Source organism: Pleurodeles waltl, chromosome 2_2 (assembly GCF_031143425.1).
Source record: "Pleurodeles waltl isolate 20211129_DDA chromosome 2_2, aPleWal1.hap1.20221129, whole genome shotgun sequence".
Classification (NCBI taxonomy): Eukaryota; Metazoa; Chordata; class Amphibia; order Caudata; family Salamandridae; genus Pleurodeles; species Pleurodeles waltl.
This window is the reverse complement of record NC_090439.1, coordinates 965770406-965784158: the sequence shown is the minus strand read 5'-3', so window position 1 is coordinate 965784158 and position 13753 is coordinate 965770406. Positions and strand designations below refer to the sequence as shown.

The window sequence follows — 13753 nt, the reverse complement described above, 5'->3', positions numbered from 1 at the left end:
TATTTCTGCATATACCGAACCCCTAATTACACAATGCAGACCAGATCTGGTGGTCGTGCTGCCTTCTACCTTGCTCCAAAATCCTGGAACAATCTACCTCTGCACATCAGAGCCACCGCCTCGGTTCTTGAATTTTACTGAAACTGAAGACATGGCTCTTCACCTAATCTCAGGTCATGCAACACCTGCTTTTCAGAGCCAAGATACCCTCCCGGATGAGTTGTGATCCCTATTAATAATCATAACATACACAAATGCCTATTACAGACAAAACATAAGGACTGTGGTTTGTTACCACACAGTTAAGAGCAGTGAAGAGAAATCAATGTATTTGTTACCAGGTGCTGGCACTATTACAGATAAAGAAAGGAAGTAAACAAACCAGATGCTCTCACTGTGAAGGTGAATATTTAACAGCTTGAAAAGCAGCCCTTTACTCTAAGTTCTACCGTAATGAAAGCCCCAGGGCGAGATGGTCTTGCTGAGCTGAAGAAAAATGTTCTGGAATCCTCAGAGGGAAAAGGCAACCTCAAGGGCGCTACAGTGGTACATTTTCTTTCGGTATGCTGTTCATCTATTTAACATTGCAATTTAGACTATTTCTAATGCTTGTACAGTGGTGTTCATGTCTTCAACCGAATATATACTTCCTGGTCAATGAGGTTAGGAAACACTTCATTATTACTTAACACTCTATTAAAAAGATGTACATGCATAGCGGGATCTACTGCGATAATTAGAAAATTAATTAGAACAAGTGCAATGGTTGGGTATGTATACTGTTTATTTTTTAGTAGCGAAAATATAAAAAACACTTTAGATTTAACACTACTTTTCTATTAATAATCTACATAAAATAACCTTAATCGAAATACTTTACATCAGTTGGAACTCTGAGAAAAAAAAAAAAAAAAAAAGCAGAGCGTTCCAAATGTCCAAAAATGAAAATGATGTAGACCCATTCCGTTGAGGACAAAACAATCCCAAAAGAACAGGAATCAAATAATAATTCTAGTAATAACGATCAGTTTCTCATGGCAAGCATAGCATTTATATCCCAGATGAGATTCCTCAACTGATCCATAATTTGCTTTAGCTGTTGATTCTTCTGTTTTAATTTCTACAAACAAAAGAAGAAAAATAAAGTGTTAACTAGTTACCCAAAGCACTGTATGAATAGGCAAACACAAGGAACATCTATGACAATCAAGACTTTGCTAGTCCGATTTACTACACATTCATATGGCACCTCCAAACTGCAATGGTATCAGGTTGGAAATTAATTGGTTGCTATGGATGGATAGTCGGTCACCAGTGTAACAACGTCAGGGCTAAGCATTTAGCTGCTATATTCCAAAGCAGCACTTGTAAACAAGACCAAAAGAATATTATTTTTTTCCTTTTACACATATGATATACGTCACTGAGCAGGTAGCACTGTATTGACAATGTGTATTACGTATCAGGCAAATTCTGGCAATTTAGAATAATAATGGAATAATCACACAATAGTTGGGCACAGTGGAACCTCGTGCAATTAGCCAAATTCTGTTTAGAAGTCACCTGATCAACCAAACAGAGTTTAGTCAACGCCTTATCAACCATAAGAATTGTGTTTATTGTGCAAACTGTCAAAGGGAGTACCTATGTCAGGAAAAGGGGTGATCCATAGTCCACTTGCAGACAATTCTATTTGGCCTCCTTGGGCCGGTTTCAACGAATAGATGACAGAGGCTCATTATGAATAATGGCTATTGGTACACAAAGCAGATGTTTTGAAGGGATCCTTTTAAATGAAGGCTTATCCTATTGTGAGGAAAGTGGGTTATTATATGGTGTCTTTTGCGATCGCACAGTGTAATAAACTCATAGACCCATCTTGGGTCCAGTCAGGTTCGTTTGTAAGACCTTAGCTCACCCCTGGGTAGCTGTGGCTTGAAGCAGTCAGGCTTTTGCAAGGGAACAAGTGTAAATAATTTAGAATAGGAAAGAAACATAACACAAAGAAAATCCAACACCAATTTATAAAAACAGCTCTTTTTCTAAGCATTTTTAGATACTAAAGTGAACACAATCCACCAGAGGGTTCCAGAGATATACATTACTGAGCAAATAATAAATCAATGATTTTCATTCAAATAGCAAGCATGCAGTGACAACTATCGTAGGTTAGCAGTTTTATGGAAAACTTTCGTAAAGTTGTGTTCAGTTATTCAGGCCCGCTTTGGTTGACCAACTCCAACAGGGAGCAAGTCACAGGGGCCAATAAGAGGTGGGAGGACAGTTACACTGCTTTCAAAGCAGTCTCCAGTGCAGTTCGAGACTCTATGGGCGAACCGCCATAGACATCAATGGAGTGCTCCGGACGCAAGGGATACATAATGCTGAAGGATACCGTGGATGTTACCCAGTTGACAGGGGTCTTTCTGAGGCTACCCCTCTCTCAACGAACATAGTGGGATGGCATTGGCCATAAAGGTTAATGCCCTTCGAAGTACAGCCAAAAAAACGTGGCCGCTGGTCTTGCTGGCTTCTGGTTACAGCGAAACAAGCAGTTCCTTTACCTGAGGCTAGTGTCCATCTTGGAAGGCCAAACTGCATTCCAAATAATATCCTGGGTCCAGCAGACTCAGTACAACTTCTGAGTGTTGGGACTTGGTCCCCCAGGCTGCGCTTAAGTGGTGAACAAGTGACTGTGGCTACCAACTTGCCAAGGCAAGGCAGCTTTCTGCAGCCGCTTTGGCTCTGGAGCTGTAACAGGAAGTCAGCCAACTGAACTTGGAACCACTTATTCAGTCTGGCGTTCGGGGACAATTTTTCTCAAGTATGGCATCACAGGCACAGTCCTTTTTTTGCTAACTCAAGGAACAGAAGGTGCAGTTCAGTCTTTGTTGCAGCCTCTCCTTGGCAGGTCCAGGGAAAAGCAGAGAAGTCACCCTATGGCCTCTCTCTGGTGCAGACTTGATTAAAGGTATGGGTGCCACTGTTATGAACAGGACTTGCCCTCTGGGATGCTGTAACTACTAGTCAATAGGCTATCAGGTCCCCTACCACCTGATGAAGACTTCCTGCATAGTGTGACATCTAGCTATCCCAGAATGCAATATTCTGTCCACTCCCAAGATATGGTGTGTGTGTGTGTGTGTGTGTGTGTGTGTGTGTGTGTGTGTGTATATATATATATATATGTTTGGCAACTGTTTTCCCGTCTCTGTTCCTGTTGCGATTCTACCACACCAAAAAAACAGCCCCTCTCAAGTGTGTGCACGCTTTGAACTTCAAAGGTGGCTTTCCTTTGAAGCACAGCCCATTAGGCCTTCCTGCCAGGGAGAGACAACACCTTTCCCAATGGCAGGGTCTTTGTATTCCTTCCAAAAGAGTCATTCACACCACCCCCAGGAGCGCAGAAGGCCGTCTCGTGGTCAGCATTCAGAAACGGACATTGGAAAACTTAGGCAATAGAGTGGCAGCTTTCTAAAGTTGCCATTTACTGAAAAGTTAAATTAAATTCGACTTGGGGATCAAGTTGGGTTTAATGTGACGATTCTTTTAATCCCTTAAAGTACCAACTTTAATAGTCCCATTCTGAAATTAGTACAGCTGGGTTGTCAGCATGTAACTCTGTACTCACCAATGGGGATACTAGTGTTTCTACATCAAAAATGACAATTGGGGTTTTATTGTAAGGACATATAAAACACATGCCCTACTTTTTAATATGCAGCACCCTGCCTTAGGGCTTGAGAGGTCTACCTTAGGAGTGACATGTATATAAAGAAAGGAAGATCTACACTTTGTCATTAGTTTAGAAGGCAAAGTCAAATTGGCAGTTTAAAACTTCCCTACCTGTCAGGCTGGACTGGCAGGCTGGGAGGCATGCTTTACTTTGTCACACTCATGGCGGCACCATAAGTGCTGCAGTCAATGAGGGACACTTCCATTTACAGGCCTTGGGTAACCTTGGTTCCATAAACTAGGGACTCAAAAGTAAGTTCATTTATGCCAAATGGGTATAAGCCAATTATACATACTCTTTTTAAGGGTCACACACACTAAGGCCTGGTCAGCAGGACCCAGTGCATCAGAGAGTCATTACACCAGTACCTAATAGTCAAAAAGTAAGGGTGAACCCGCAAAAAGACATTTCCACACACCTATGAAACAGAGCATAATAGAAACATTGAGCAATGTTCCCGCCAATCAAGTAGCAAGCGCATGACAATTCTAGTATTTAAACGACCCTTAAGCCATACTGTTCATCATTGATGGGAACGATTTTTTCTTCAAAGTTTCAAAATTCAAACTACCATGAATGATACTTCATTATTATATAACACCACATGTTGTGTTATTGTGTGGTGCAGGTTCCAGTTATATATTCTAATCTTGTAGGTCATCGTTTGACAGGTGAAGCTGTTATCTAATAAACAGTGCCCTTTGAATAAATGAATTTTGCATTTAATTAGTATTACAGAAGACACGTGGTTTGCTTCGTTAGAGTTCCCTAGAGCTTCATTAAGGTGGTTTATGGTATATTGATACAGAAAGAAGAGAAAGATTGCAATGGGAAATGTGAACTTGTTTAACACCTGTGATGCCCACATAAATGTAGAAATGTTTTGTGGCATTTTAGAACTGTAATAACGTATTGTGCTTCGGCACAGAAATAATAATTAGAACTGTAATAACTTATTGTGCTTCGGCATAGAAATAATAAATAAGTTTTGCACGAAAAATACATCACAACGTACAGAGGGCGATTACCTTCTAATAAAAGGGCACTGCTCCTACTGTTCTACTCAAGCATCGTGTTGTGGACGAAGTATCTTAAAAGATGACCAAGTTAATTGCCATTCTAATGAGATAACTTGGGACCTAGAGTGAACTACTACATTTAATTGTACAGATATTTTTGGTGAATTAAATACATTTGCTTAGTACAGGACGTTCATAAATCTGGACCAATTCACAATTTTACTCAATATTTCAAGCATATATTATGAAATCCTAGACCTGGGATTAAATAATTGTACAAATAATTTGATGCATCATGCACATTAGCAGAGAAGATAGGGAGGATCTTTGTATAAGAGTGCGGTCTGAAAGGTGGTATCAGCCATCGAAATAGTGACTATAGACGGGTCTCCACCAATGAAAGATGAGACGCTTAAGAATTCTTTAGTTACGCAAGGAAATCATAAAATCCAGTGAGATCATATCAATGTGACAAAGGGGCAGGAAGAGGCAAATGTACTTTCAAGGGACCACATTTTTCACATGCTTTTACACATTTATTGGTGGGGACACTAACCTATGAAAGATGTGGTAGCCAGCTCATACACACAAGAAAACATTCAACTAATACACAAACAAAAATAAGTGCAGGAATATTTCTGTGTGCTGACTGCTAGCAGACTGCCTTAACAGAAAAGTATCTGTCAAGAACCACATTTCCTGAGACATGCAGGGAGTAAGAAGATATGTGAGTATTTCCTCCCTATGGGGGGAGACCTCAGGTCAATTGGAAGCCAGTCACCTTCCTGCTTTGGCATCTCACCCATGGCCCATCAATGTACCACAGCAGCAAATGAATGCTGAGCATCGCTTATGAAAGCAGGAGAACCGTAGGTGATCAAAATTTGATGGCTGGGTAACAAGAGCATAATTGAGATGCAGTGATACTAGCACAGCAGGGGCCCGGCTCCACTCTCGGGCTTTATTTGAAGCACTGTTGTTTTTGTGAATGATATTGCCGTCTACGTTCCATGATGAGGTGCTAGTGGACATCTGTTTGTTGAATGAGTTATATTTGTGTGTGGGTACCACATTTTCAATAGCCAACAGGCCTTTCTGTGATATTCTGTATAATTGAGGTCTATTGTGTCGAATGAGTGTGAAAGCTTAAGGATGTTCTGTTCTGTCCCCCAATCTGCATATTTTAGTGGCAGAGCTGCCTAAAATCCTAATAGTGCCTAAGAAATAATTTCAGACAATACCTTATTAACTTCTACAATTTCTTTTCGCTCTTCAGTTGCAAAACGAAGCTGACTGGTGGCTCCACGATCCTCGTGTTTTGAGTTATCTTCTTCAACATAAGGCACCAGTTGCTGTAAAAACAAAGCAAAATATCACAAGCCATGTCCAAATATCTGTTGCTTAAAAGAATGGACCATAAATTCATTCCTGCCTTACAAATTAATTAGTTATCCATCTATAACGTATAGATTACAGATGGATAACTATGTTACACGGATGTTTTTCACCAAGGAGTCCTGAGTGACATCAAATGGACAATGAGAGTGAAACAATCTCCCTCCCTCTCCCTTGCCCATCCAGGCAACTCTGCTTTCACTCAAAGCAGCCAAGCAGCGTCACACTGGCAGACTTTCATTTAAGCCTCTCAGCATGGCCTGGGGGGCCTTTATAACGCTGCAAACTTAAAGAGTTCTGTTATCAACTGTTGCTATGTCATAGGGAGGAATGACCAGATTCACAATATGGTGTAAATTATAGACACTGCCTATGAAAGTCATGAATAACACACATGATTAGGAATAACAATTACGAAGTGTTAATTCTAAAGCCTAATCGGAAAGTGTAAGGAAATGCCTCCTTGGCATGGTTGCCCCCTGACTTTTTGCCTTTGCTGATGCTATGTTTACAATTGAAAGTGTGCTGAGGCCTGCTAACCAGGCCCCAGCACCAGTGTTCTTTCCCTAACCTGTACTTTTGTATCCACAATTGGCAGACCCTGGCATCCAGATAAGTCCCTTGTAACTGGTACTTCTAGTACCAAGGGCCCTGATGCCAAGGAAGGTCTCTAAGGGCTGCAGCATGTCTTATGCCACCCTGGAGACCTCTCACTCAGCACAGACACACTGCTTGCCAGCTTGTGTGTGCTAGTGAGGACAAAACGAGTAAGTCGACATGGCACTCCCCTCAGGGTGCCATGCCAGCCTCTCACTGCCTATGCAGTATAGGTAAGACACCCCTCTAGCAGGCCTTACAGACCTAAGGCAGGGTGCACTATACCATAGGTGAGGGTACCAGTGCATGAGCATGATACCCCTACAGTTTCTAAACAAAACCTTAGACATTGTAAGTGCAGGGTAGCCATAAGAGTATATGGTCTGGGAGTTTGTCAAACACGAACTCCACAGCACCATAATGGCTACACTGAAAACTGGGAAGTTTGGTATCAAACTTCTCAGCACAATAAATGCACACTGATGCCAGTGTACATTTTATTGCAAAATACACCCCAGAGGGCACCTTAGAGGTGCCCCTTGAAACTTAACCGACTGTCTGTGTAGGCTGACTAGTTCCAGCAGCCTGCCACACTAGAGACATGTTGCTGGCCCCATGGGGAGAGTGCCTTTGTCACTCTGAGGCCAGTAACAAAGCCTGCACTGGGTGGAGATGCTAACACCTCCCCCAGGCAGGAGCTGTGACACCTGGCGGTGAGCCTCAAAGGCTCACCCCTTTGTCACAGCCTAGCAGGGCACTCCAGCTTAGTGGTGTTGCCCGCCCCCTCCGGCCACGGCCCCCACTTTTGGCGGCAAGGCTGGAGGGAACAAAGAAAGCAACAAGGAGGAGTCACTGGCCAGTCAGGACAGCCCCTAAGGTGTCCTGAGCTGAGGTGACTCTAACTTTTAGAAATCCTCCATCTTGCAGATGGAGGATTCCCCCAATAGGATTAGGGATGTGACCCCCTCCCCTTGGGAGGAGGCACAAAAAGGGTGTACCCACCCTCAGGGCTAGTAGCCATTGGCTACTAACCCCCCAGACCTAAACACGCCCTTAAATTTAGTATTTAAGGGCTTCCCTGAACCTAAGAATTCAGATTCCTGCAAACTACAAGAAGAAGGACTGCCTAGCTGAAAACCCCTGCAGAGGAAGACCAGAAGACGACAACTGCCTTGGCTCCAGAAACTCACCGGCCTGTCTCCTGCCTTCCAAAGAACTCTGCTCCAGCGACGCCTTCCAAGGGACCAGCGACCTCTGAATCCTCTGAGGACTGCCCTGCTTCGAAAAAGACAAGAAACTCCCGAGGACAGCGGACCTGCTCCAAAAAGACTGCAACTTTGTTTCAAGGAGCAGCTTTAAAGACCCTGCAATCTCCCCGCAAGAAGCGTGAGACTTGCAACACTGCACCCGGCGACCCCGACTCGGCTGGTGGAGAACCAACACCTCAGGGAGGACCCCCGGACTACTCTCCGACTGTGAGTACCAAAACCTGTCCCCCCTGAGCCCCCACAGCGCCGCCTGCAGAGGGAATCCCGAGGCTTCCCCTGACCGCGACTCTCTGAAACCTAAGTCCCGACGCCTGGAAAAGACCCTGCACCCGCAGCCCCCAGGACCTGAAGGACCGGACTTTCACTGGAGAAGTGACCCCCAGGAGTCCCTCTCCCTTGCCCAAGTGGAGGTTGCCCCGAGGAAGCCCCCCCTTGCCTGCCTGCAGCGCTGAAGAGATCCGTTGATCTCTCATAGACTAACATTGCAAACCCAACGCTTGTTTCTACACTGCACCCGGCCGCCCCCGCGCTGCTGAGGGTGAAATTTCTGTGTGGGCTTGTGTCCCCCCCGGTGCCCTACAAAACCCCCCTGGTCTGCCCTCCGAAGACGTGGGTACTTACCTGCAAGCAGACCGGAACCGGGGCACCCCCTTCTCTCCATTCTAGCCTATGCGTTTTGGGCACCACTTTGAACTCTGCACCTGACCGGCCCTGAGCTGCTGGTGTGGTAACTTTGGGGTTGCTCTGAACCCCCAACGGTGGGCTACCTTGGACCAAGAACTGAACCCTGTAAGTGTCTTACTTACCTGGTAAAACTAACAAAAACTTACCTCCCCCAGGAACTGTGAAAATTGCACTAAGTGTCCACTTTTGAAATAGCTATTTGTGAATAACTTGAAAAGTATACATGCAATTGAAATGATTCAAAGTTCCTAATGTACTTACCTGCAATACCTTTCAAACAAGATATTACATGTTAAATTTGAACCTGTGGTTCTTAAAATAAACTAAGAAAAGATATTTTTCTATACAAAACCTATTGGCTGGATTTGTCTCTGAGTGTGTGTACCTCATTTATTGTCTATGTGTATGTACAACAAATGCTTAACACTACTCCTTGGATAAGCCTACTGCTCGACCACACTACCACAAAATAGAGCATTAGTATTATCTCTTTTTACCACTATTTTACCTCTAAGGGGAACCCTTGGACTCTGTGCATGCTATTCCTTACTTTGAAATAGCACATACAGAGACAACTTCCTACATTGGTGGATCAGCGGTGGGGTACAAGACTTTGCATTTGCTGGACTACTCAGCCAATACCTGATCACACGACAAATTCAATTTCTAATGACAATTTTGGATTTTTGCAATTTGAAAAGTTTTCTAAATTCTTAAAAGACCTGCTAGGGCCTTGTGTTAGATCCTGTTTAGCATTTCTTTTAGAGTTTAAAAGTTTGTAAAAGTTTGAATTAGATTCTAGAACCAGTTGTAGATTCTTAAAAAGTATTCCAACTTTTAGAAGCAAAATGTCTAGCACAGATGTGACTGTGGTGGAACTCGACACCACACCTTACCTCCATCTTAAGATGAGGGAGCTAAGGTCACTCTGTAAAATAAAGAAAATAACAATGGGCCCCAAACCTACCAAAATACAGCTCCAGGAGCTTTTGGCAGAGTTTGAAAAGGCCAACCCCTCTGAGGGTGGCAACTCAGAGGAAGAGGATAGTGACTTGGAGGAAAATTCCCCCCTACCAGTCCTATCTAGGGAGAACAGGGTCTCTCAAACCCTGACTCCAAAAATAATAGTCAGAGATGCTGGTTCCCTCACAGGAGAGACCACCACCTCTGAAATCACTGAGGATAACTCCAGTGAAGAGGACATCCAGTTAGCCAGGATGGCCAAAAGATTGGCTTTGGAAAGACAGATCCTAGCCATAGAGAGGGAAAGACAAGAGATGGGCCTATGACCCATCAATGGTGGCAGCAACATAAATAGGGTCAGAGATTCTCCTGACATGTTGAAAATCCCTAAAGGGATTGTAACTAAATATGAAGATGGTGATGACATCACCAAATGGTTCACAGCTTTTGAGAGGGCTTGTGTAACCAGAAAAGTGAACAGATCTCACTGGGGTGCTCTCCTTTGGGAAATGTTCACAGGAAAGTGTAGGGATAGACTCCTCACACTCTCTGGACAAGATGCAGAATCTTATGACCTCATGAAGGGTACCCTGATTGAGGGCTTTGGATTCTCCACTGAGGAGTATAGGATTAGATTCAGGGGGGCTCAAAAATCCTCGAGCCAGACCTGGGTTGACTTTGTAGACTACTCAGTAAAAACACTAGATGGTTGGATTCAAGGCAGTGGTGTAAGTAATTATGATGGGCTGTACAATTTATTTGTGAAAGAACACCTGTTAAGTAATTGTTTCAATGATAAACTGCATCAGCATCTGGTAGACCTAGGACCAATTTCTCCCCAAGAATTGGGAAAGAAGGCGGACCATTGGGTCAAGACTAGGGTGTCCAAAACTTCCACAGGGGGTGACCAAAAGAAAGGGGTCACAAAACCTCCCCAGGGGAAAGGTGGTGAGACAGCCAAAAATAAAAATAGTCAAGAGTCTTCTAAAGGCCCCCAAAAACCTGCACAGGAGGGTGGGCCCAGAGCCTCTTCACAAAACAATCCTGGGTACAAGGGTAAAAACTTTGATCCCAAAAAGGCCTGGTGTCGAAACTGTAGTCAGTCTGGACACCAAACTGGAGACAAGGCCTGTCCCAAGAAAAGTTCCACTCCAAACTCCAATCCAGGTAACACTGGAATGGCTAGTCTCCAAGTGGGATCAACAGTGTGCCCAGAGCAAATCAGGGTCCACACTGAAGCTACTCTAGTCTCTGAGGGTGGGGTGGATTTAGCCACACTAGCTGCCTGGCCCCCTAACATGCAAAAATACAGGCAGCAGCTCTTTATTAATGGGACAAGTGTAGAGGGCCTGAGGGATACAGGTGCCAGTGTCACCATGGTGACAGAGAAACTGGTTTCCCCTGGCCAATACCTGACTGGAAAAACTTATACAGTCACCAATGCTGACAATCAAACTAAAGCACATCCCATGGCAATGGTAACTTTAGAATGGGGAGGGGTCAATGGCCTGAAACAGGTGGTGGTCTCCTCAAACATCCCAGTAGACTGTCTGCTTGGAAATGACCTGGAGTCCTCAGCATGGGCTGAGGTAGAACTAAAAAACCCATGCAGCCATGCTGGGTATCCCTGAACTGGTGTGTGTAAAAACAAGAGCACAATGCAAGGCACAGGGTGAAAAAGTAGAGCTGGAGTCTGGAAAAATGGCCCAGCCTACCAAGAGAAAAGGAAAGTCAGTTGGGAAACCAACTGCAACACAGTCAGAAAAAGAGAACCTCTCTTCTCAGGAAGAAGTTCTGCCCTCTGAGGGAACTGAGCCTTTGGAGCTTGAACCTTATCAGGTTGAGCTCTTAGGCCCAGGGGGACCCTCAAGGGAGGAGCTGTGTAAGGGACAAGAAACCTGTCCCTCTCTTGAAGGCCTTAGGCAGCAAGCTGCTGAAGAGTCCAAGGGCAAGAAAAATGGAACACATAGGGTCTATTGGGAAGATGGACTCCTGTACACTGAGGCCAGAGACCCCAAACCTGGTGCCACTAGGAGAGTGGTAGTGCCTCAGTCGTTCAGAGAGTTTATTCTGACCTTAGCCCATGATATTCCCCTTGCTGGGCATTTGGGACAAACCAAGACGTGGGAGAGGTTAGTCAACCACTTCTACTGGCCCAATATGTCCCAGAAGGTTAAGGAGTTTTGCCTCTCCTGCCCCACCTGTCAATCCAGTGGTAAGACAGGTGGGCACCCAAAGGCCCCCCTCATTCCACTTCCAGTGGTGGGGGTCCCCTTTGAAAGAGTGGGTGTGGACATAGTTGGTCCACTGGAACCTCCCACAGCCTCAGGAAATATGTACATCCTAGTAGTAGTGGATCATGCTACTAGGTATCCTGAAGCTATTCCCCTTAGGTCGACTACTGCCCCTGCAGTAGCCAAGGCCCTCATTGGTATCTTTACCAGAGTGGGTTTCCCTAAGGAGGTGGTGTCTGACAGAGGTACCAACTTCATGTCAGCATACCTAAAACACATGTGGAATGAGTGTGGAGTGACTTACAAATTCACTACACCATACCATCCACAAACTAATGGCTTAGTTGAGAGATTCAACAAGACATTAAAAGGCATGATCATGGGGCTCCCAGAAAAACTCAAAAGGAGATGGGATGTCCTCTTGCCATGTCTGCTTTTTGCTTACAGAGAGGTGCCACGGAAGGGAGTAGGATTCTCACCCTTTGAACTTCTGTTTGGCCACCCTGTAAGGGGACCACTTGCTCTTGTTAAAGAAGGCTGGGAGAGACCTCTTCATGAGCCTAAACAAGACATAGTGGACTATGTACTTGGCCTTCGCTCTAGAATGGCAGAGTACATGGAAAAGGCAACCAAAAACCTTGAGGCCAGCCAACAGCTCCAGAAGTTTTGGTATGACCAAAAGGCTGCACTGGTTGAGTTCCAACCAGGGCAGAAAGTCTGGGTTCTGGAGCCTGTGGCTCCCCGGGCACTCCAGGACAAATGGAGTGGCCCTTACCCAGTGCTAGAAAGGAAGAGTCAGGTCACCTACCTGGTGGACCTGGGCACAAGCAGGAGCCCCAAGAGGGTGATCCATGTGAACCGCCTTAAGCTCTTCCATGACAGGGCTGATGTAAATCTGTTGATGGTAACAGATGAGGATCAGGAGGCAGAGAGTGAACCTCTCCCTGATCTTCTGTCATCAGACCCAAAAGATGGCTCAGTAGATGGAGTGATCTACTCAGACACCCTCTCTGGCCAACAGCAAGCTGATTGTAGGAGAGTCCTACAACAGTTTCCTGAACTCTTCTCCTTAACCCCTGGTCAGACACACCTGTGTACCCATGATGTGGACACAGGAGACAGCATGCCTGTCAAGAACAAAATCTTTAGACAGTCTGACCATGTTAAGGAAAGCATCAAGGTGGAAGTCCACAAGATGCTGGAATTGGGAGTAATTGAGCGCTCTGACAGCCCCTGGGCTAGCCCAGTGGTCTTAGTCCCCAAACCTCACACCAAAGATGGAAAGAAAGAGATGAGGTTTTGTGTGGACTACAGAGGGCTCAATTCTGTCACCAAGACAGATGCTCATCCAATTCCTAGAGCTGATGAGCTCATAGATAAATTAGGTGCTGCCAAATTCTTAAGTACCTTTGACTTGACAGCAGGGTACTGGCAAATAAAAATGGCACCTGGAGCAAAAGAGAAAACAGCATTCTCCACACCTGATGGGCATTATCAGTTTACTGTTATGCCCTTTGGTTTAAAGAATGCCCCTGCCACCTTCCAAAGGTTGGTGAATCAAGTCCTTGCTGGCTTGGAGTCCTTTAGCACAGCTTATCTTCATGATATTGCTGTCTTTAGCTCCACCTGGCAGGATCACCTGGTCCACCTGAAGAAGGTTTTGAAGGCTCTGCAATCTGCAGGCCTCTCTATCAAGGCATCCAAATGCCAGATAGGGCAGGGAACTGTGGTTTACTTGGGACACTTTGTAGGTGGAGGCCAAGTTCAGCCACTCCAACCCAAGATCCAGACTATTCTGGACTGGGCAGCTCCAAAAACCCAGACTCAAGTCAGGGCATTCCTTGGCTTGACTGGGTA

General features: G+C 44.9%; 1 protein-coding gene across 1 annotated transcript in view; it reads right to left on the bottom strand.

Moving 5' to 3' along the window:
* Positions 1-766: 766 nt before the first annotated feature.
* The window catches only part of MED30 (mediator complex subunit 30), a 31729-nt gene continuing 18742 nt past the window's right edge, over positions 767-13753 (bottom strand). The window contains exons 3-4 of the mRNA XM_069220650.1: positions 5997-6107; positions 767-1120 (exon numbers count right to left, since the gene is read on the bottom strand). Of these exons, the coding sequence (XP_069076751.1) occupies positions 1025-1120; positions 5997-6107 (207 nt within the window). The 3' untranslated portion in view covers positions 767-1024. The remainder of the gene's footprint in view (positions 1121-5996; positions 6108-13753) is intronic.